Source organism: Aythya fuligula, chromosome 6, assembly GCF_009819795.1.
Source record: "Aythya fuligula isolate bAytFul2 chromosome 6, bAytFul2.pri, whole genome shotgun sequence".
In the NCBI taxonomy this organism is placed as follows: Eukaryota; Metazoa; Chordata; class Aves; order Anseriformes; family Anatidae; genus Aythya; species Aythya fuligula.
In genome coordinates this window covers 28881117-28906161 of record NC_045564.1, presented here as the reverse complement: position 1 = coordinate 28906161, position 25045 = coordinate 28881117, and the positions used below count along the sequence as shown (strand labels likewise).

The 25045-nt window shown below is 36.9% G+C and overlaps 1 protein-coding gene across 12 annotated transcripts in view; it reads left to right on the top strand.

The window, feature by feature from the left end:
* Nucleotides 1-25045, top strand: part of R3HDM1 (R3H domain containing 1) — a 79614-nt gene that overhangs the window by 34009 nt on the left and 20560 nt on the right. For 7 of the 12 annotated variants that reach the window (XM_032190433.1, XM_032190428.1, XM_032190431.1 and 4 more), the window contains 13 exons: nt 3339-3380; nt 3834-3923; nt 9397-9511; nt 11725-11803; nt 13317-13376; nt 13459-13599; nt 16104-16212; nt 16312-16407; nt 17844-17881; nt 17964-18014; nt 18154-18380; nt 20998-21252; nt 24585-24739. In XM_032190433.1, the coding sequence (XP_032046324.1) occupies nt 3339-3380; nt 3834-3923; nt 9397-9511; nt 11725-11803; nt 13317-13376; nt 13459-13599; nt 16104-16212; nt 16312-16407; nt 17844-17881; nt 17964-18014; nt 18154-18380; nt 20998-21252; nt 24585-24739 (1458 nt within the window). The remainder of the gene's footprint in view (nt 1-3338; nt 3381-3833; nt 3924-9396; nt 9512-11724; nt 11804-13316; nt 13377-13458; nt 13600-16103; nt 16213-16311; nt 16408-17843; nt 17882-17963; nt 18015-18153; nt 18381-20997; nt 21253-24584; nt 24740-25045) is intronic. The other 5 variants (XM_032190425.1, XM_032190427.1, XM_032190432.1 and 2 more) reach the window with 5 other exon arrangements.

Sequence of the window (25045 nt, the reverse complement as noted above, 5' to 3'; positions counted from 1 at the left end):
ATGTCATGTCTGACCTCTGAAATGTCCCAAGCGTAATGCAGAAATCTGTGTAGTACCTTTTCACAAGGCTTTTCTTGCTTCTGAATTTGTATTCTTGTGCCTGAGCTGCTTCTTTGGGCAGCACAGCAGTGGTAGAAGAAGGGATGTAAATGTTCCAGATCTTTACTTTGTAGTTAATATACATGATCTGTGGGGTAATTAGGAAAAAAGAACAGGGAAATACTTCCACTGAAAGCCTGGATATATAGGGTTGTATGTGTTCAGTAAACTATCTTAATGTCCACTTTATTTTGTTGATTGCATTGTATTAATTAGATGGAAGTGAAGCACAGTAGTTTGTCTCAAAAAAAACCCAAAACTTTTAAGGCAAAAAAACAGGTCATTGTTTTCATTATGCAAATTTTTTGCAACACTTGCTTTTAAAGTGTCTTGATATCGTGCCAGTAGCAACTTTAAATGGAGCATAAATATATTTTTAATGTAGCTTTTATTAACAGTATTTTCTCATGTCAGTAAAACTCTGAGAGCTGCAGTTATAAAGAAGTTGCTTAACTTGCACTCACTATGGACTGTATATTCTAAAATAGCTAGGAATTGCCTTTACAATTAGGAACATAAAGGTGTAGCATAGGAACAAAGCAAATGCAGAAATCAGTACTAAAATTCCAGGTGAGTTGGTGCCTATCCCACATAGTTGGAGCTGGACGCAGAGGCTCGTATTGCAGGCTTGGATATCTTTAGTCATACGGGAAGGCAAACAATTGAGGCTGGCAAAGAATTGCTTTACAAGGCATAAGAAAGTTGTTGTTGCCAGTTAACAGATGTTAATGATGGATCTGATGACGCTCATCTCATGTGCAGCTCTGAGGTTTGATTCATTTCAATCATGGGAGATTGACTGGTCCCTAAAAATTGGGACCACTCCCTCCTACAATGCCCCTGCCCCTGACTGTCCCCAGTGTCATTGCTATTGAATTGGTCCCTAAAAATTTTCAGGTGTTCATGAAATTGAGCACCAGAGTATTCAAATACTTCTGTTTGCTACCCTGAATACCTTATCTTATTCCTCATGGGCTGCAAACACCTATCTTCAAGAAATCTGAAATGCGGTGTGACTGACAGTGTCAGCTTAGTTGGCTTTTCCGCCTGGAACCAAAACTCTAATTCTGCAAGCGAAATGAAAGGTGATGGGAATGTACCGTTAACCATATCCTATTGTGGCTGAATTCTGAAAAACATACTCATTTTAAGCATTGTTACAAATATTTTGGGTTTGACACCAGATTATCTCAATTTTAGTATATCAATTTAATTTTGAGATTTTCTGCACTTTATCTGGCATAACCAAATACACTTTACTTTGGCTGCTGTGGATTCCTGAGACTTTACTGCGTTGAGGTAAGGTGAGGAGGAGATCTGTGCTTTGTACAGAACTGCTTTCCAGCAACTTCCTCTACTCTTTTTCTTTCCTTTAAATCATTTTCCTAAAAGTAACAGAATATATGTCTTTAGTAAATCATAGAAGTCTATTTGGCTAGTTTAAAATGTTCTGCATAACTAAGTTGACTTTCTTTTTTTCCATGTAAATGGTGGATCCAGGGTGTTTGCTTCATTAGACTGTTTTTAGTTATGTACCGGATTCAAAGCTTCCAAAATTTTCCAAGACGTAAACAATTTCTTGAGTAGGTTCTTCTGCATGTTGTTTTGATAGTCAACTGAGGATCCCACTAGCATTGTTGATGGATTTTATGTTTATACTGCTTGATTTGAACCTACCTAAGATAATTGATGCTGGATTAATTGATAGCAGCTGGGAAATCATCCAGTTCTTGAAAGCTCATTAGCTTGGCATAATGCAAACTTTGCCAAGGATATACAAATGCCAGCTTTCAGTAAACAGGGCATGCTTTCGGCATAGGTTGAGGGGATTGATTGATTGAGGAGGAAAAAATGACTTTCAGATACCAATAAATCTTCATCTGTGTATTGTTCCAGGTATGTGGAAAGTTGAACTGACTTTGCTCAGAATCTCAGCAAGCTTTTTTTTTTTTTTTTTTTTAAAGAAAAAAAAATCTATCTATCTCTATATATAGATATCAGTTCAGTCAGTTTTCTGCACAGCTATTTAAAATCCTGTTACACAGTGAAATGAATAATATTTAAATGAGCTTCTCAGTGAAGCTGGGTCAACATCCAAAAAAAGATACTTGATACTTGAGGAAAATGAGAGAGAGCTGTTCTTCTGCCTTGACATGGCTGAACCCTTCAATTTAGGTTAGCAGTTTTTTAACAACATGTATTTCCTGCAAGAAATTAGGAGCAGATGTCTATCAAGTGCCTTGTGTATGAGCTTAGGGCAGAGTTTCCTTTCTTCGTGTAGTTTTCAGACTGGGTTTTTGTTTAGTTTGCTTCTGGCAGGATTCCCCTTTCATAAAGGAGCGAATGTTGTCCATTAAACAACACTTGAAACTGTATTTCCAATGTTAGCTTTCACTTACAAGTATTAGGCTTGTGCTCGCTAAAATTGATTCTGGTAAAGGCTTGTGTATCCATCGGTTTTAGTTCTGTAGTGAAACCAGTGCTTTCATTATCTTGTGCCACTCGAAATGCCTCCATACCTGTGCAGGTATCACAGGGGTGCATTTTAACCATGGAGTTAAAAACCTGACAAACTCTCAAATATACATTTCAATCATGCATGCTGCAGCAAGTTTGCGATTTATTTTTTTTAAAGAAACTATTAATGGGAAAAGGTTTCTGGGTAGATGAAGATCATATCTGTGCACAGTAAGTTAGCTTTGACCAGCAGCTTTTTCTAAAGTCGTTTTTTTATAGCTCCTATTCATCTTTTATGTTTTAATATGAATCAAATATATTTTAATTATTAGTATTGATTGCCTTGTAGAGGCAATGTGTTTGTGCTTTGTGTTTTTTTTCCCTTCTTCGCCTGTTTTCATCATTTTTCTAGGTAGGTTTCAGGAAATAGGAAGAAAATTTAAAACCACTCATGTTGCCAAGGAAATTAGGACACGATAATTTTAAACATAGGAGCGGACAGAGTAAACAGCCTGGATCTTACTGACCAAGAACAATGCTTACTTCCTGTTAAATTTTTGTACTGTCTATTGCTGATAAATGAAAGAGAGATTTCAAGGACAAGCACAATGAAAAAGAGAGCATATAATCCTTCAGCCAAAAGCACCTGCTGTTCCTTTCATAGACTTAACCGCCATGTCAGTAATAACTGTTAAAACTTTCTCTGTTAAGCAGTCTTTTGCATTACTAAAGTTGAAGTCCTAAGTGTAATATAAACCTTTTCTGTTGTGCCCATCATCCAGCGGCCAGTGCAGTCTTTTGGACAGACAGCCAAAAGGTCGAAGGTACAGTAGCCTTGTGTGCTGGCATGCTAAGGAAGCCCTTCATGCTTGATGAAGCCTTGTTACTTTGTGAAAAGTGCCTTTAGTTTCATCCTTTATTTTTTTGGCAATGAAGCTTTGTTTTCTTCTGTTGGATTTTTGTCTTGCCTAGTTGTCTGCTTTTGTGGTTTGCCTTTATATTTTTGGTGGCTTTTTATTGTTATGGAGAGCAGCACTTTCCCAACGATTTTATTTACTTTTCATTAGATGTGCGCTATTGTGCTGACAGTGCCTTCAAAAGCTGCAATTGCTTGGGTAATTTTTTCCTAAAGGAAATAATTTATTCTTTTGAAAACATTAAAAATGCAGTTCTCAGCCAATTTGTTTTACATAACATGAATGGAAAAATAACGGCTTATGGTATATTTATATAATATTTATAAGCCATAGTTTTTAATTTTACATACTTTCCTTTAGTCAAACACAAAGTTAAAGTTAGTTCGGAGCCTTGCTGTATGTGAAGAATATCCACCACCTCCTACAGCTGAAATATCACAGGACTTCCAGGTAAAAGTCACATTACTGAAGTTTCTAAAACAATTTAAAATAACTTACTGTTCAAAAGAAGGTATTTTGGGTACTCTTTAAATATGCAGACACCATATGATTATGATTATTTTTGATACAGTTTTAACAGAGGTGGTAATATCTGGCAGAGTCAGCTACTGTGGTTTTCTGAAGTATTATGGTTGATATCTGGGGAACAGAAAAAGGGGAGCTTGGTTAGTTGTTTCAGCTTTCTGGTGTTATAGTGCACTTGGCAGTTGCAAACTGCTTAATGCTGTGTGCCATCATTAAGACAAATGTGTTAATATGCAGCATAATTTAACAACTTTTCATATCTAAAGATGTAAATGGTTGTAAGTTTTCGTGTTTTGATGGAATTTCTGCATGTTATTCATTGTTGCTGGTTAACACATGCCTGAGGTATGCCTGGAGACTAATCTGTTAAGATATTTTAACATACTCAAAGAAATTCCTAAATAACGGACAAAATATGTAAAATGGGTTTAGAGAATTTTAAATCTAACTTTTCTGATTTTGCTTTTATAGAAGTCTGTATCTTTAGAGTGAAATGCTGTTACTAGCTTTAGTTTGGGCCATGGAAGAGAGGCACTGAAATGATTTTCATGCTGCTCTCGTTTTCACTCCTAACAAAAGTGAAATGATTCTTAGTGGCTTTCTTGTGAAGCATGTTGAAATATTTTACTGTTATCTGAAAAGCTTCTGAATGGTCTTCTTGTGAGAAGTCTCGCTTTCCTTAACAAGCAGAAGGAACCATAGAATAGCAGACAGTGAGGGTTTATTGCTGTGGGACTACTAATTCGGTTTTGGGGAGGAAGGGAGGTTGAGAACTCAAACGAGTTAAATCTTATGAAGAATGAACTGTCAAGTATCTAGGTTTTGGTCTTGGGAAAACTGAAAAATGTGTTGCTGTTTTTTCTCAGTCCTTCACTAATACATGTATACTTACTGATACTTGAACAGTTCACTGGAGAAATTTTAGAACTGGGCCTGCTGATTTAATAAAAATCCAAGTCTGGTACAGTACATGGTGTAAGAATTTAAAAGCCAACAGAAAAATTAATGCCATTTACCATGATTTATATTCCTGTTGCAATGTTTCCCATCAGATTACCCAAACTAAGAGATCTAATTCAGGTTTAGTTGTTCAGGCTTGAAGCGGTAGGGCTTTGCTGCATCAGGCATTGTATCTGAGTACAAGAGGAGAGAATCCTAATTTGATGAACTATTCATCCACAGCACATTTTAAATGTAAGTCGGGAGGATTTTTAGAACTCCAGCACTACATGACACCTTGTATTTAATGGTTTAATATCACAGCCTTATTATAAGCGTGCTCTGCAGGTGGCATTTGTTGCAGTGCCCTAGGGGAGTCTCTCCTTAGCTTCACGTACTGCTGAGTGCTTCTTGAAAGCAATTAGTGCAGCAGCAGAAGAGATGTAAAGGCCAATTCTACAGAACGAACTGAATTGTGGGATAATCTAAGTTTGTACAGAATGAATGTCATAAATGAGACTGTATATTAAGAAAGAAAACTAGATCAGGCTGCAAATTTTCTTTAGAAACAGTAATCTAGAAAAAAGTGGTTTAGGGATCCCAGTAACTATGCAAATGATGGAGAGAACAAATTGAATTCAGCTTTGAATAGAGAGAGATGCATGTTAGGAGGAGAGTCAGAAGTGGGAATTTGTTTCAACTCCTGATGCTGCAGTGCACATCTTAATGGCCGTAGGTCTTGTGTGACCTCCTAAAACAACACAGACAATTTCTTCAACTGCTTGCTTCCTTTCCCAAGGATTTTTTGGGAACTGTGGAAGGCAGCAATCTGCAGGTGGGTGCCTCAAGCCCCACGCTGGAAGCATGCTATGTGTGGGAGGTGAGGGGCTGTATGGCACAGCCCTCCCTGGCAGCATTGGAATAAAGTGTGCGAGTGCCTCCCCTTGCTGGAAAAGTCACTGCTCCGTTGTGGCAGTGAGACTGCAGCTGAAACACAGCTTTCCTTTTTCTGTTTGCACTTAAAATAGACTTTAAGCCTTAGAGAGAAAAAAAATCAGGATAGAGTTGCTGATAATCCTTAAAGAATCCTTATTTTTGATCTGTAGAAAACAGGAACTGGTGTGAGTGTTGGGATAACTCTGTAGTCTTGCCTGTGACTGTTCACAGTCACCCCTTCCACAGGGCTGTGCTGCAGCTCTTCGCAAGGTGTAAAGCTCCTCAGTGTATCCAGGTACAGAAGCAGTTCTGCAAGCCACTCTGCCACTGCTGCCTGTCTCTCCTCAGAAGGCTGCAGCGGAGGAGGTGATGGCCCAGACAAATCACCTCTGGAAGATCAATTTATTTTCTGAAATACTTGTTTATATTTTCTGGAGCAATTGCAACGTGGGAGAAGATGCTCTTTGTTACTGAGAAACCAGAGAGCTCAGAAGCGTTTCGCCTTAGTTGTTGAAAAGCACTGGCAGCCCTTTAAGTAAACGGTGCTGTCGAAGTGTGAGCTTGTCAATTTATTGCTTGAAGAAAACCATAACTGATTTATTTGATCTTCTATTTTTACAAATATGGTAACTCTTTATTCTTTTGCCGTCCTTTGTCTAAATTTAGGTGCTGGAATTGTTCCGCTTCTGTGTGCTCTGATACGAAGTACAAACATTAGCTAAAGCACGATCAATTTCAGCCCTGATTAAGAAAGGGTTGGTTTCTTGTGAATGAGCTGTTACTGATACTATTAACAAGTAAACCGATCTTTGAAAGATTGAATTTTAATAAAATAAAACAGCCCAAAGGGAAAGAAAAAAATAATAATAATAAAAAAAACAGGGTCTGCAATATTAGTGAGTTTATATTGACTTGGGTAAATTCAGATTGCTGGTAAAGCAACCCAGGACGGGTTACCTTTACCCAACCCAGGACCTTTGATTAATCCTTCAGTAATGCTTCCCGATGCTTGTATACTTTTTTTTTTTTTTTTTTTTTTTTTCAAGTGTATTAAACTGGAGGGATTTTCAGATGTTGATGGTTCTGGTTTGGAGGTTTTTGCTTTATTGTTTGGCTACTTTTTTTTTTCCCCAAAATTTGGTGACAATCCGTGCTGCTGCAACAAGGAATTCAGGTAGGAAGGTGATTTGTGTTACCAAAAAGAGTCTGTTAAATTAGTATGCTAGCAGAGACCAGCTATCACCAGGGTGGGATTAAAAAGAATTTTAAGGAAAAGAAGCTAAAATATTTTTCAGCAGCTTTGCCATGAAGTAGGTCATGTTTAATTAGATGCTACATTTTTATAGCATGAAATCACAAGAAAGTGCCCTTTGGTACACAGTTCTGTATCACACTTTGAAGTCGAATTGATGCTAGCAGAATTGGCTGCTCAGATGGCTCTTCCTTTTTTAGCACTTGGTGGGGAAAGAAGTATGAAAATGATTGCTTGCTGAAGCCCTTTGACTAAACTATTGCTGCATGCTTTTTTTTTTTTTGTCCTCTGGGTAGGTTTAGAGCATGTAGCCGATCAATCTCCTTCCTAATAAAGGAAAATCTGAATCAGACTCTGAAAAAAATCCTTAATTTACTAATAGATTTATAGAACATTGAAAAATGGAGAAAAACATGTCACATTGGTGGATGAGAGTCAGAATTAATTTCTTAATAGCTCATGCACTGTGCTTCTTTTATACTTTTTCAAATAGCAGTTATGTAGCTACTAAGTGAACAGTCAGCGTGTAATGCACTATATAGTGAAAAACAATTTGCTTATGTTTGTATGTATGAGATGAGGAATGCAAAATTTTGTTTTGGAATCTTTAAGGTTTTTAGCCAAGTGAATTCTCAAGACCAGTAAAGAAGTATGCTGACGAGTTCATTAGTTGTGAAAGATAATGTTTTTTATCGGGCTTGGATATAGATAACCTCACAGAAGCTGAGAAGTCTTCACACTTACAGTGCTGTTTTGCAGGGTGCTGATGGATTAATAACTTTAATTAGAACATTTTTTTGGGGGGGGGGACATGTCATAATGAAAGGGAGAGCTGGTAGTTTTCTCAGCTAAGCTTTTTCTCTTATTTGAAACAGTTTTAACTCCACAAACATATTCAAACAGGTTTTTAACCATAGCCTCCTTAGTACAGGGCTCCTACGGCTCAGATCGGAAGAAACCAAGGTGGCAAGCAGTTTATGCTAGCTAGGGAAGGGAGGAGCTTTAGTACAGGTTATGTAGAGATGTGTTTGCAGGTGAAGCAGTCTTCAGCCTTGGCTTTAATTGTCAGATCAAGTCTGTGGTATAAGGCATCAGGAGAAGCTTACAGCAGTTGCCTCTGTGGGTAAGCATGGGCTTGAAGGAAGAGTGAGGACTTGAGTGGGAAAGGATTTGGTGCAGGAGTCAGGAGTGGTAGGGAAACCTGGATATGGGGCAGGTCTTGGGCTGGGAGGGATGGGATGTTCGTGCGTAGGGGCGATGATAGCATCTCGAGTTGGCTTCTGGGGGAACAGAAGTGATGTCTGAGGGACTTCCACATACAAGGAATGGGGGAGCGTTACTATGGGACTTTGCCACCCTTCTTCTTAGCATCACTCCGACACAGGATTTTTCTCCATTTCTCTCTACTCCCTCTCGTTTTGCTGTCTGAAATATGATAGTCCTTTGTTCTAACAGTCCTGTTGAAGACAAAAGAGGCATGAAGAACAAAATGACTCTTGCCTACTAATTAGGGAACCATTTTGTCACTTTATTTTAAAAGGGAAAGGCTTTTTTTTTTTTGTATTTGGAAAACAGGGTTCATGATACTTCACTGATTTGTGTAGAAAAGTAGATTTTTGAGATGATTGCACACAAAGCTACTCTGTCAAAATATACAAAAAGATAAGAAGCTGAGCCTTGATGACAGTAAGGTCTGCACATTTTGCCTTGGAGTATTATTGTACCGTAATTTTTTTCTTTTTTTGCAAGTCTGATAATGCTGGTCAGTCTTAGAAATCGCAACATTTGTTTTACTCTTTTTCCTTGATATAAACCAAATCAAAACTTGAACCCAGCTGTTACAGTCGAAAACTGTGAGTAATGAAGGAAAAAAAGCGTTGTGGATCATGTGTTACCTTTAAAAAAAAAAATAAATAAATAAATAAATAAATAAATGTATAAAATTTGTGCACCTGAAAAACTGGAACGTTTTCATGCTTGTCTCAAGGTAGTTTAGAGTCATTTTGAAAAAGCAGTCAGGGCTTGGAAGTGTGTGTGTGAATTCAAAAATGTGTACATTACTTTCTATGTCTTCTCTGTAGTTGTTGATTCACTGATAAATAATTTCATTTTGTTTGCATAAAGTATATGTGTGATCAGAAAGAATATGAGGACAGTTATTTTCCTTGTTAGCTCTTCATTTTTGCAGCTGATAATAGTACAGAACAGTTTTCCTGCAGATCTGTATTATTTGAAATAATTTCCATGATGACTGACTTTTACTTTTGACAGGAGAAAATTCAAATCCAGTTGTCACATTGTTTTGAAAAAGAAGAAAAGCCTGCAAAAGATGAAACGGAAAAGGAAAAGTCCAGTGATAAATTGCCCAGAAAAATGTTATCAAGAGGTTTGCTATCTGCTTTTAATTTGTATTTTTAGATCACACTTTCTATAAAATCTGTTAATGACCTCAAGTGACCTTGTCTTTGGGGAAAGTGTTAGAATGTTTTTAATGTAAAAACTGTGTTTTCTTAAGACTATTATTGTTTTTGTGTGTGAGATGCAGTGAACTTTTGTGCATGTTAATGATTAATATTTCACTGTATCTTGTGTACCTGAATATATGATAGTCCAGACTTGCATGTGGAAGATAATTTGCCAAGCTGAATTACTCATTTCGCTATGTCAAAGTAGTATGCATAGATAGAGGTAGTAATATCCAGAGGGTAGTATCTGTATTTTATGGATAGAGATGAAAAAATGGCATGTACAGATGGAGTTGTCACCTGGTGAAAAGTCAGGCCCCCTTTCCTCTGGCTTTTGTTAGTTTAAATTTAAATAAAAGATTTTTATAATTAGCACCTGTCCAGATGTGACAAGCTCAAATCTTATCCAGCTTTTTAGTATAACTGTTGGTGAAATTAGTTGTCTGTCTGCACGCCAGCAAATACTTAAGTGTCATCAAATGGCCTAATCCCTGTGTTAATCAGGTAGTAGGTTATGTCCTGGGTATAGAAAGAATCTGAAATTCATTCATTTTAATTTGGCATGGAACTGCCAGATGTAACAACAGAAGACTGTCTCTGTCCATGTTGTCTAATGCTTTGTGTGTTGTATCAGAGCTAACTTGCCTAACCTTTAAAGTACATTCCCACCTTCTGAAATTAAAAAAAAAAAAAAAAAAAAAAAAAAAAGGACAGCAAAGGCTAAGTAATGTTGAAGAGTTGAGAGCTGAGTGACAAAACATCTAAGCTGTTGTAAATACACCCAGCATAACCTGTGGAGGTTAATTACTCTCTAATTTAAGACATGTCAAAATGTATTATGATGGAATTTAAACATCAATCTTCCAGTAATTACTTAATTATTGTTCACTTGGCAAATTAAGAAAACGAAGGTAAATAATTATTCAAGTTTTTTATTTCTTATTTTTTTTACCAGGCATGCCTCTTTTTCTTCTTCCTCTTTGGAATCAAAAGAAATTGCAAAAGATAAATGCTCAGACTTGCTTGGTTTCATTTCTATTCTCTTGACAATGCTAGGGCAGGATTGATAGTGTACTGAGCTCTGCAGAGCTCAGGGAACTCACTGTCATTCTTCTTTAGGGAACTAGAGGTTCCCTGTCCTCAGATGGACTTGGAGTCTCTCCAGGAACAATTTCAGTCTAATTTGTGAAAATCAAACACTTTAGTCACCCTGTTTCCCACTACGCCAAGAGACTGAGCTCTCTTGGCACTGTTGCTTCTAATTAAAAAAAAAAAAAAAAGTCGGCATAGATTCTGCATCCACTGAATCTTTCCTTCTTTGTGCAGTAGTCCCCTCAATCATTGCTAATAAAAGCTAATTTGCAAAGATTGTACTCCATGCTAACCACGAAAAGACCTGGAACAGCAAGGCATAAGTCTGAAGTGTGCATAACTTAAGAGGTTGGCACTTGAGTAGTTCTTGGAAGAAACCTAGTTCCAAAGGTTATTAAAGCATCTCTAGCTTTTAATTCTTGGATACAGAACTCTGGAAGGTGCTGGTGTAAGGAAAGACTTGGTGTTAGAAGTATTTCTTTCAGTGACACAATGTAACCTGGAAACACTTGGAACAAGTCAGATCTTTGTGGGACTTCTCTGAAAGTTTTCAAATACCATGTTGTGAAAACAAGACCAGCTGAACATGGGTTTTTAGTAGTGCAGAACAACAATAATGGTGATTAAACTGTTAGATACCAGCTTACAATATTTCTTTGGGCAGCATCCAGTAATTCTGTACATCAGCTAGTGGTCCACAGAAGTTAATACAACAGTGCAGTGGAGAAAACTTGGGGGGTTGATGGAAATGACATGACTCAAGGTGATATGCTGCTTCAAAATGTATAGCAGTTTGTTAATAGATTGACAGCATTACTGGAGCTTTTGCCTTCTGTATTACACTTGAGTGGGAGAATTGGGGTGGTCATACTGGGTTTTCTGTTTTGTTTTTTATTTGAGCCTTTTCTTTGGAAAATGAAAGTATCCAGTTTAGAATAACATGCCTATTAATTCTGATCCATAAATAATATGTTCAGCAATAATTGAGGAAAAATACATTTTTTGCAAAGTGTAATTGCGCTCTCTTCCCCCCTACCCTTAGATTCCAGCCAAGAATACACAGATTCCACTGGTATAGATCTTCATGAATTTTTAGTAAATACATTAAAAAACAATCCCAGGTAAGCATTATTAAGCTTAACTTTGTTCTTCTGTCTTCTTGTTGCCTGAAGTATAACACCGCATTTTGTTCTGTTCTTTTTGTGTTTTTTTTTTATCCTTCCTCTTCACTGACATGTAGTGCTAGACATTTATTTAGGATGAATTCTTGTTATGGAGGCTATCTGAAACACCAATCCATGGTAATTTGTGTGTTATGTGAATGCAGATTCAGGACACTGAACTGTTTTAAATGGTATTCATGTTTAATAAACAGATAGTTCAGATAGACTTTTAGAGTCTCTTCTGTATTTAGTTCTAAAACTTGTTTAGCATCTACTTGTTAGGTACCAAACTACCTTTTACTTTTATCTGCCTTTTAGTGAATTTCTAGACAAAGGAGTTTCTTTTAAGCTGTACTATATAAACCATAGATCAGTATACCTTCAGTCTGCACATCAGAAACCAAATCTGACCTTATCCAAGTCCATCATTTAGCAAGAGTTGACATAATTTGGTTGCTTTGAGGTTTGGAGTGCATCGTCTTGTTTGTTCTTTTCCTAAACAGGGTTTAATACTAGGTCTGTGGCTGTACATACAAGACAAGAAATAAACTTGCTGTAGTTGTGCTGCTATCGCAAAAAACTATTCCGCTGCTATTTGTTACTCGTGCATATTATAGTTAGCATTTCCCATGTGATAATGTATTGGGATTCCGCTTTATTGAAAAAAAATTTTTGAAGAGGCTATCATAAGTGTCCAACAGCTTTTAGTCCTATAGAGTAAAATTAGGAAGCACAGACCTGTGCTAGACTCATACTTTGGCCATATTGGAAGTCATAAATCTTCACACTGAAAATAAGAATCGCAGATGAAGACCTACTGTAGGCCTTTATTCTTGCAATATCTGAGAAGCTTAGTTATCTGATGCATGCAAATTATCAGCTGTGGGACAGTTAATTTTATTATATGTTAATGATTTACTGAAATTGGCATAAGCGTTTTTAAGATACTATTTTGTGGTGTTTCAGCTAATGTTCCTTTCAGTCAGCTTGAGTTTTAGCTTTTTCATATTACCTTAACATCTCAACACATCGCAATTTATGCTGTTTTTTTAACCACTTAAAGTGCCCTGCGTACGATTTATCTCGATGATCCTGTGATGTGTTTCACAATCCAAGGGTCAGTTCAGACCTCTGCAAATCTCTGCTAATGAGAACAAACGTGGTCATTCTTTCCCTTCTTTCTGAGTCTTCCCGATGATTGTGCTTTCTACTGGGCAGAGATTACTTGGAGAGTCTTTGTACTCTTATTTCTGAGATAAAAACAGCTCGTTTTAGTAGGTGGGTTCAATAAAATACAGCTTAGTGAAAAATGAATAGTTTCTCCTAAAAATCCTGCATTTGAGACTTGGTGGTCCTATTTAGAGTCTTCAATCATCACTTGATCACAGATGTTATCTGTGTATTCTTAAGGTGAATTCAGCTGCAGTTATTGGAGTATCTCATATGTGAGCTGCTGTGTTTTTATTTTCAGGGACAGAATGATGCTGCTGAAATTAGAACAGGAAATTTTAGATTTCATTGGTAATAATGAGTAAGTACTGTACTCTTATAGGAAAAAAAAAAATGAAGAGCGTTCCTGTTTATTTAATAAAGCTACTATTCCTCTCTTCCAGAGTTCCAAGAAAAAAGTTTCCCCCAATGACATCTTACCATAGAATGCTGTTGCACAGGGTAGCTGCTTATTTTGGATTAGAGCACAACGTGGACCAGAGTGGGAAGTCAGTCATAGTAAATAAAACTAGCAATACAAGAATGTAAGTGTAAAAGTCTTGAAAAAAAATTCTTGGTACACAGATTAAACACCTGGGATGTGCAGTGATGCTGCATCTGTAGCAGTAGAAGTTTGTCTATTCATTGGGAAGCATGCAGCAAGGAGAGAGGTGTTTCTGAGATCTTGACTGTTTATGCTCCAGATAATGTGATCTGCTTCATGTTTAAACATTCAGGGAGGAAAAAGTATGCTATCTGTAGATCAAGGTTTTGTTGCTTTTCTTTCAGAGATGCTTTGTGAACTGTGTTTCCATAAAATATGAATTTATATCAACCATTTGTCTGTTTAAAGATTTACACCAGCTTCACGCACTTTTTTTTTTCCTTTTGGGAAGCAGAACAGCGCTTAAAACATGGCCACTTTATAACAGGGTGAACATGGGGGAACAGACTTGTAGACCTGGCTACAAGATACTGTAGAAATATATATATATATATATATATATATATATATATATATATAACAAGATAGGTACTATAAAAATCTAATGGGAAAATTCAGGCATTGAAATCTGTTGCTAGACTAATGTTGCCTACAAGTCACGAGCCTTAAAAGTAAACGTAGCAAGGAAGACAGACATCTCATTAGTGGAAGTGTCAGCCAGGTTAACTGCTCATGGCATGCTAGTTTGCTGTGACAGCTGGGGAGTTCTTAGAGAAACTGTTAGAAAAATCTGTGTTTAAAAATACGAGCATGGGGGTCACAGCATCTCCAAAACTCATGTAGTTGACACTTTCATTCCAAGGACCTAGCTATTCTGTCTTCTGTGCTTGTTCTGTCTCCTGTTCTTTCTCAGAAAGATGAAGGATTAATGTGTTTGGTATGATAAAGTTTTGTGTTACCTAGTTTCTGGTTTTAGCTTTGCATGACATTTTAAGTACTGTGATATGAGCATGGAAACAGGAGTTCACAGCTCCTGCATTCTAATCCCAGCCTCTATAGACTACCCATAGTTTTGGAGGAACAAAATCTAATTATCCGCCCTCATTTTAGAGTCAGCAGAACTAAAATAATATACCACACTGAAATTTCAATTAAGTAGATAGTTTCCTCCTCAGAAGTTTTTAGAAAAACATGTAGAGCCTAAATATATGTTAAATAATTTATGTATTCATGTATGTGTTTCTGCTTTGGCTATAAATTCTCTATTGGAATATAATTATAAAGCCATGCATTTCAAATCTGTTGCCTTAGCATCTACCATCATCCCTAGGCTGAAGATTCACACATTCAAGTGTGGAATAAGAACTATTAAAAGATGAATTAATTTTTTTCTAAACTGTATTAAAATAGCCGATTGCCTCTGGAAGCCCCCTGTAGGTGTAGTCACTAATTAGCAGGCATTTCATCTAACCCGCAGACATTAAGAGTCTTAATGTTTTCAGTATTCTTATTTTAAATCACTTTGGATATAAAATAAGAATTTAGAAAGAAAACCTTGGAGATCTGCTCCATGTTGAATAAAACCAAACTTACCTTTTCCTCATAGGCAGATTCCCGGCTCCAGCGCCGATCAGTGATGTTACTGACATCAACAACCCAGTGCGTACTGGCACGTCTCAGTGGAGTGGGAAGTTGGTGATTGCAGGGCAGTAAATTCAGGGACCTTTAAAAGAAAGAGGTAAGACAGTCTAAAGGTTCTCTGAAATGCCTGCTAATTATGTTTGGGCATCCAGTATCTAATAGTTAGGCTTGGCTGTTGTACAGAAGAAGATATTCTGATTTTATATATATGCCCTGAGTAACGAAGAGTAAACAGAAGAGTATACATATGTCTTGTTTTTTAATAGGCAAATTCTTCCTGGTTATCTGAGATTATCTCTTACAATAGTAGTAGTTTTATTGTCTAGGTATTTGTTATCCAAAATTGGTGACAAGATTGCAAAATACTGTGTTTTCTTTCCCAATGTAGATGAAGTACTGAAAGAATTTATATAATTTGTTGCTTCATCCGCTCACTATGGTCTTGTGAAGCTCTTGCTTTCCTGCATTTTTGTATCATTCTTCTCTTGCTTATTTCTCCTTAATTTTGTTTTAGAATCTTCTAAGTTTCAGTGCTTTCTTCTCTCTGTATCTCTTTATCTTCTGTTTTCCCTTGAAATGAACTGAGGTATTACAACTGTAGCAGGAAAAAAAAACCTTTCTTCACTTCTGTGCCTGCCCAATATCCATTGCATGGCACCAGTCTGGATTCAACAACACGTCTGGTTCCCCAAGGGCATGGTTGCTTGCCACCTTAATTGGAAACTGGAGCAAAAGTTTTGGAGGAGGAGGAGATTTAAAAGCAGGTTTGTTATGTTTCAGGAACAGGAGTTGTTAGGTGTACACAACAGTGTGTATTTTTGGTACCTTTTCATTGTTTGGACAACCAAAATCAATCACTTCTGTTAGACAATTAAATACATTGAATGCATTTCAGTTGGTTCCACTGTGTATTGTGTATGTTTACAAGCCCATAAATCTTCTCTTTCTAACAACTTTTCATAGACCTGACCAAAAGTTTTGTGAGCATATAAAGGATGAGAAGGGTGATGATTTTCAGAAGCGGTACATCCTTAAAAGAGATAACTCTAGTTTAGACAAAGATGACAACCAGGTAAATCCATATTGGTTATTTTTCCCTTCAATTTGTTATGTTTGATTATGTATTTATACTATTTTCACGTAGAAGTTGACACTTTATCACTTAATTTAGATGAGAATACGATTAAAAGATGACAGAAGAAGTAAATCAATAGAAGAACGTGAAGAAGAATACCAGAGGGCTAGAGAAAGAATATTTGCACAAGATGTATGTATCAAAGAAAATCTTAATGTACAAATACTTCATATATATATGCATGTGCTTCTGGTTTTTGTTAAGAGGTGCTTCTTTCTAGGAAACTTTCTGTATCTGAAGAGGGCTGAGCAGATAAGAATCGTTAATGTGGCTTGAGTGAGTTTTAAATGATATCGAAGTCACTGAAAAATCTTTCTTTAACCATTACTGCATGAATCCCAGGCAACCTTCAAGAATGATTTTGGTGAATTATTTAGCATTATCTACTTCAATGCAAAAGCTTGCCCCTTACTGAAATTTAAGTTTAGTTCTGGTAAGGCAGTGTAACTCGGAACAATATTTTTTTGCTTGCTTGTTTATTTTAAATAACTTTTTCTCACTTGTGTCTATTTCAAATGCGCCTTATGACTAATCACAGTAAAATGATTTGAATTCTCACACGTGAAAAATGAGTCGGAAACCTGGAAGTCCAGTCTCTTGACTGGAGGTAACAAGTAGGATAAAAATTCTGCACCTGTAGTTTAGTTAATAGGTTTGTGGTGTTGATGATGTGCAAGCCATAAAAATATACTAAGCTGTTCCACACTGTCATACAATGACATTTTGTAAACTACAGTTCAACTTTAAATTTTTTTCCCAAGTAATATGTATCTTAAATAATACTGACTGAAATAAGAAATAAGTCTTGAAAGAAGTTACTTTTAATAATCTACTTTTCCTGACATTTTTTTGTAGCTTTCCTACATCCAAAACCAGATTTGTATTCTGAAGAAAGTGTAATGAGCTCTGTGAGGCTAATTGGCTATATTCAAATATGTTCCAAAAATGTTTTTTTGTTCACCCTACTTACAAAAGGATGGACTTCTAGTTTTAAAATGACATTTTGCATACTCGTTTACCATATGTTGTACCCTTAGAAAGCTTTTTACCGAATCTTAGAAGTCATTAAGGACAATGTAATTAAGTTATTAATAGCCTTTTTGATCATATATTCTTTTTCCTTTTAACTGTATCCGTGTTTGTACCTAATGAGTTCGGTAAAGTTACTGCAGTAGCCAGTAGTATTGATTCAGGCTTTCAAGAAGAAAGGGCACCAAGGTCTTGTTAGCAGACTTGCACAGACGTCAACTGGAAGTTGCATAAGGGAGGAAAGGCCCCCTGTAAAGAACTGTAACTTTAGAATAGTTATAATGCTATTTTATTTGTATCAGTGTTTTTCTGAAGTTAACTTTTATTTCTTGTGCATCGGTGGTCTTATATTGTTTCTTCCCCATAACGTGGAATTACTCACCAAAAAGGTTGTTTTCAAGCAGCTTAATGTATAGAGAGGGCTATAAAAGTCCATACATAATATAAAAGGTTTTAAATTGCACCTTGTTTTGTTACTGTGCCACAGTAGGGGTTCCAGATGCCATTAATGTAATTTCTACACTTTTTTTGTCACTCAGTCCCTGTGTTCCCAAGAGAATTATTTCACTGATAAAAGGTAAGAGAATTTGCAGTTCAATTCTGTTTTGTTTTTCTGTTTTCTTAATAAATATTAAGCTATCTTATTAAAATGTCAACAGAATCCAGGAGGAAGAAACTAATAGTACACAACAAAGACGACAGATATTTAGGTATTTGATGCATTCTTTAAAAAAAAAAATCCCAAAGTATTCTGCATGCATTTCACCTTTTTCTTTCTTCTTTTTTTTTTTTCTTTTCCCTTATTTTGCAATTGATGCTTGTGCTAAAAGTTTAGTTTATAACTTACAGAATCAATAAGGAAACATCAGGGAGATCAGCCAACAGCCATCAGAGCAGTACTGAGAATGAGCTGAAGTATTGTGAACCCCGTCCCTGGAGCAGCACCGACTCTGATAGTTCCATCCGCAATCTGAAGCCAGCTGTAACGAAAGCCAGCAGCTTCAGTGGGATATCAGTTCTGACAAGAGGAGATAGCTCTGGAAGCAGCAAAAGCACAGGCAGGCTGTCTAAGACAGGTATTACAAAATCTGTACAACTACATAGTTCCATAGCAGTGAAGTACCTGATGGTTTGAGACGTGATGAATATTGCAGACGTGTGCATAAGTAGAGGCCTCAGTCTTGTAGGTGCTCCATGCATACAACTCCCTCTGGACGCAGTGGGTGCTGCATACATAGAATGACTACAGACCTAGGCCTATAGTGCAAAACTGCCTCGGAGAACTAGAATTCAGGTTACAAATTAAATGAAGGCTTTTGACTTTGGAAGTAGAACTTAAAAATGTATTACAGGTGGCTTTAAATTAAGCTAAATGCATTTCATCTGATACAAAGGATTTGAAAGTACTTACCAACATAAGTACTTTATATGAAATTAAAACATATTTGGAGTTCAACTCTAGTTTCAGTGGGGCAAAGCTGCTTTGTGCAGTCTTAGGAAACTGTGCTGCTATCCTACTAGCTAGGAAAAAACAGCATTAAAACCTATGATCTATTAATTATATTTGTTGTGGTATCTTTCAATGCCATTGTCGGAATTTAAGTGAATATGTCTAAAAAGTTTACTTAATTCTTAAACTGCTGAGAAAATTAAAAGAGACGAGCAGAGTGTACTGTTTAATTGCAGGATTCAGAAATGTTGGGGTAAAAATACTAATTTTATAAGGTTTTGGATTTCAAAGGTGTGCTAATGTGTAACTGATGTCAAAACAATCTCAGAAAATATGGGTACAATTCTGTGGATCAGAAATGAAATTTGGTAAATACTTGCGTTCTAAATGCTAAAGTGATTTGACACAATAAATGAGCTTGGTTGTGGAGAATTTTGAGTCCTGAAGGGGATAGGTGGGTGACAGATGTGCTACTTCTGAATTTGAAGTAGAACTTCAAAAAAGCAGAATGTTTTCTTGTCTGTATTGTGCTTGGCTTTGCTATTATTTATAAAACTGATTTCTAAGTAGAAACCATTTAAGTTTTTGCTTTCCCTGAAACCACCACTACCTCACAAGTACACGGCCACACTTCTGTATCTTAATGCAGTAAAAATGGTTTGTCTACTGTGTACTTGTTTAAAAAAAAAAAAATGTATTCAAAGAGTACTTCTACTGATGTTTCAAAACATGTATGTTCATAGAAATCTTTTTTCTAAATTGCAAGAACATAAATTAATTCTTAAAATGTTGCTGGAAACATTTTGGCATTTGGAGAGTTAACGCTCCAAGTTCAGGATGCCTGTGTTGATGCTTCACTGCAGCTACAGGTGGTGGTGATTTAGCATGTGTTGGGGTTGTTTCTGTTTGTTCATTTTGATAAAGGGTGTAATTGGCTTTAATTATGATGGCATTAGCCAAATTTCTCTGTATAATCTAGAAGTGGATATGTTTGTAAACAAATCGAATCAAAGTAACGGGTCAAGCAAGGCTTGTTTAACAGAGCTGGGATATGCTGTTCTGCCCAACTTACAATTGATAGCTTTGTATTTCACTTCATCTAGCAGTAGAACAAAGGCTAACAGGCAGCATCAGCAAATGCTTTGAGCTGTACTAATTTTTCATACTAACAAAATGGTTGCAATTAGAACTCGTTGTGAAGGACTTAAAGGACGTGACTTAAAATAGTAGATTAATTTCATCACAGCCCTGTTTGAGTCTTGCTTTCTCTTCTAGATTGTATAGAGGCTGCTAATAAAGTGCTCTTCAATATTTTGTTTCCAAGTCCTGCAAGTAACATAGCAAAGACTTACTAAAGAGTATGTTAAACGGTATGCTTAGAGACAGTGCAGCTCTGTAGAACGTTTCATATTGGACTTCTGGATTAGTGCTTTTGGCTGCATGCATTGGCTTTCAGAAAGCTCAGGGTCTGGTTCTCCACTGCCTTGCAATGTTTATAGCTATTCATATCTGTAAGATAATTGCTTTCAGTAAGCTCTTTTATATTCCTTTCAAACTTTGAATCGTTGCTTTAGACTATTTTTAAAACTACCATATTACCTTAACTTTTCTCCAGCTCCATTCCCAATTTGAGCCTGAAAATTGGGGTGATGTGGGGGAACAACATCAACAAAAAAAAGGGGTGTGTTGGGGGGGTTTTTAGTATTCTGCAATTTGTCCAGCAGGTGAGACGGATCTGACATCTAGTAGGCACAGAAAAGTGGTCATTGCTTGCATGCAGGCTGTGTCTATGTAGCACGTAAATTTATGGCCTGCGCACATGCAATCAATCCTTTGAGCCTGCATGTGCAGAGCTCTGGTGTATCCAGACCCCTGGGTACATCAACATGTATGTGTGCATCATTTGGGAATATGTATGCAACTAGTTCTGTGAATTATGGAAGAACTGCACCGAAGCACATGTGCATACATACAGGGACATATTATCTGTCCAGAAATCAGGTCTAGAGATGATCACTTCTCAGTGCAAAGCAGTGCTGAATTGACCCTTGGTTTACAGAAAGAATCTTGTAATGGCATTCCAGGGGAGATAAAGGGGGAGTTCATTGGAAGGGCACTGTTTGCTAATGTATTTATGCTAAGCTTTAAGGGTAAGCGCTTATGAAGCATATACATCTATGTATATAAAGTGAGCATGATGTTTCTGTCTAGGTAAAAACAATTTCTCGTTACTCCTTTCCTAGGTTCAGAGTCTTCTAGTAGTGTAGGGTCATCCACGGGTTCTCTTTCTCACACCCAGCAGCCTCTTCCAGTGCCAGCTCTAAGCCAGCCTTCTCATGGCACGCCTGCCGTCTATCCAACTGTCAGCACTAGTAACTCTCTTTCCTTTGATGGTGGCATAAATGGGCAAGTGGCACCTACTAGCACTAGCTTCTTTTTGCTTCCCTTGGAAGCGGCAGGCATACCACCTGGCAGTATTCTGATCAACCCGCAAACAGGTTGGTACCGCTCGCGGATGTTCTTGTTACAGTTGAGAACCTGGGCAGAAGTGTGCGAGTGTTTACGTGAGACTTAATTTCAGTATTGTTCTGTCTTTTTATTTTTTGGTGTGTTTCTCTGTTCAGTGTACTAATTTTAAAAAGAGAGCATGAGTCTTGGATAAAAGGGATAAGTAAACTCACTTGGGTTTTGCTATTAAGAGTTTTAATTTATACTATTTTAATGGTGACTAGCACAAACTATGAAAATACTATGATTATTATCCAGAACACAGAATAATTAAAATTCATTTTTTATTTTTTATTTTTTGTGGGGAGATGGAAAAGTCTTTTTTCCAGTGCTAATATAAAAGTTGCAGGGAGGGGAGAGCTCCTGAGCAAGTATTCACATTGACTTGAAGGAACCTATCATCCTTCATTTTGTTTGTCACAACATACATTCTTTCTCTGTGTACTCATGACACTGACTTAATACAAGAGAAAGAAATGAGGATGAGATTACATGCTATTTTTAAACTTCTGTTTCAGTTTAAAACAAGATTAAATCACTGTTGGTGTGTTTGGCCAATACTGATATTTTCAATAAGCAGTGGGAGAATGATAGTTCATTGTGTAGATGCAGAGATGTGTAACTACTTGTCTGGATTAAAAAAAATAAAAACCTTGGTTGTAGAAGTTAAGAAATCCTGAAATTTTGATTTTACCTTCTCTGTGCAACCCATCTTTATCATTATGCTAAAATTAAGATATAGTCCAAAGATTTGTTTTGCTTGTTAGACAAGGAAATGCTTTAGGATCTCTCCCATCACTTTGTAGATACACTTTAGTATATTTGAATATAATGGCACGTACTTTTTAACTATTTCTCACTAGTGCTGCTAAAATAATTAGTTATTAATTTTCTCTCTTGAAACTAAATGGTTTTATGTTCTATTTTTTTTTCTTTCTTTATGTAACTTGGTTGCCATTCTTATGTAGGAAACTAGAGAATCTTTTTTAGTTAATGCTTTTAATGCTTCTGCCTATTGGGATGCCACCTAAGGATTCTTAAAAGCTTCTAAACAAATATTTAAAGCTGGTCCTGCTAGAAGCTGTCTACAGCTGACTGTCTGTAGCATATCATCTTCCTAGATAGCCGTTGCATTTGGAGGGGGGTGTATTCGCTGTCTTATATGCAGCTTCTGGACATAGCACTACTGACTTAGCTTTTCTGGTCCTGATGGATATGTTGCACAGCTTATTTGTGAATTTTCCATTGTGTGAAGACAAATGTGACTAGTGATAATTTTTTGCTAGAGCAATAAATTCTAGCATTTGTGAATGCTAGAGTATTCTGTGGCTTACATCAATACGAAGAATGCTGGCTGTCATTTTTACGTTATGGGTTTATAGCATGACCACGCTGAAGAGTTACTGAACAACAGAACAGATAACTGCAGGTATTGCAGGCAGGACACTGTTGGTTAGAAAGTAGTGGCATCTAAAAAATGATACAGCTTAAGCAGTGATTTTTTTTGAGTCGTCCTAATATGACTTACACGTCATTGCTTTGCATGTGATATTAGTTTCACTTTCTTCCTCCTGTAGTGTTGGTCGTTTTCCCAGTGACATTGACAAGGCTTCCACATAACAGCAGTGAGGAAGGGCAGAGAAAGAAGTAATTGTAAAAGAGTTTTCACCTGCAAACATTCCTTTTACTCACACCTTCCTCAGTAAAGGCAGCAGGATTGTAGAACTGACTGTGCAATGTTCATTTAAATTAGCTCGACTTTCAAGTTGTGGTGATTCTTATATTTTATTTATTTTTAATGTATTTAAACCAGCCATTAATGTTCTTTCATGATAGAAGATTATCTTAATATCTGACTGTGTAGCAGAAGCTCAAGCACAATTCCAGACCGAGGAGAATCTAGGTTCAGCTAAACTTTTGATTTCTAATGTATTGGCATCATCACATTCTGTAACTGTTCATTTGGCTTTACTGTTCCAAATGACAGTCAGGGTTCAAAACCCATAGATGAGTTTCTCAGCACTTCTGACAGAAGATCTCATAGGCATAGGTCAAAGGACTTGTTCTTAGCAATTGAGGACCGTTCTTGAGAAGACAGCTCTTACTTGGTCGCTACAGGAAACACGCTCCAGGGATTGCTAGTTAAGTGGTAGAAAGAAATAAAATCCCGTTCCTTATTTACATGAATATTCACAATTCTAGAATGTTAGAGAGGAATCCATTAAGCTACATTGAATATAGCTTCACCACCTGCAGTGCGTCTGTGCCGCTTACTTTTTGTAGCTGTGCACATGCTTCTCCTGTCTCGCATCAGCTGCCTCAGTCCTGTCTCCAATAACTTCTGGGTTGGCCACTTGCTTTGAAATGGGATGGGATGAAGAGGTCTGAAGGAGTCTGCTTTTAACAGGACCCGGGATAGGATGCAAAGGCTTTAGTCTCAGCTTATGCCTCTGGAAAGAATCCCACAAAGGAAAATATTTATATTGGAGGAGGGGAAAATTTACAGGAGTCTTTGGACCTTCTTAAGCATCAAAATGAGCCAAGGCAAGCCACGTGTCATTAAGCAGCTAGACCTAAACACAGGCCCTTGCTGACTAATCTGTTGTTCCTTTAGTTCTTTTTTTTTCCCCCGACCCACACAACCAAATTAATCACTGTTTGCTTACAAATTACTTTTAAATAGTTTATTTTTAAGAAGTTTTGCAGTAGTCCAGTGGTATAACGCTGAAGATGCAGACTATTAAATAGGAGAACCATTGCTTATTTTATTGAAGAGCCAGTTCATCTATGAATAGGGGAAGAGAGTACTTTAATCTTACTAAGTAGCAGTTATAAGAGTACAATTGCAGCTACCGTTTTATATATATTTTATAAAAATGTTTGCCTTTAAGATGTCCAGTGTTCAAACTGAAAAAGATTCATTAATTGTCTTTTTAAAAGGTTTTTAAAATAGTATTTTTATTAGGGGTTTATTACTCTTGACTTTTTTTTAGTCTACTTAATAAAAATGAGTTTTTAGCAGGGTATAACAAATATTTTAGTGATCACTAAGTAAAGACTGGGTTTCTTTGTTTACTCTAAGACATGTTTACTTATATGTCTTAGCTGCATGAAGTTTGGCAGTTAAGGCCCTTTTAATCATGGCAATTCTAAACGTAGTTGTGGGGATTTGGCATAAATCTTGCATGAAATGGTGTGGCTTTGTTTTTAAATTGTTTTAATTGATTCGTTTTGCTTACTGTAAACACATTTGTCTTCATTTTCTCCAAATTTGGTTAATACAGCTGCCTGTCTCTGGTTGTGTTCTTTTTCAACTTCCCAGGTCAGCCGTTCCTCAATCCAGATGGCACTCCTGTTGTGTACAATCCTCCTATGCCTCAGCAGCCCGTTAGGACCCAAGTGCCTGGACCTCCACAACAGCCACCTCTTCCCCCACCACCTCAGCAACAGCCAGCAGCTAATCACATCCTCTCACAGGTGCACATGTCAAACACATGCTGCTTGTTCTTATGATTGATGCTGTCATATTGCTGTCTGATAATCAGGGATTAGTAGGACTGCTCTGGTGACGCATATGTTAAAAGCAGCAGCAATGGCTGCAGAGATGAGTGTGGCTGGGCTTCTTCTCCACAGCCCTCAGAACTATCAGTTCTCCCAATAACTGAATGTGGTAGGCAGCCTTTTCTTATAAATACAGAAAACTAAAGAAAAAATAGTGAAAATGTTACGGTATCGAGAGTATAGCATGCCTAGATTGCTCTGGAAAAGGAGTTCTGCCTTCAT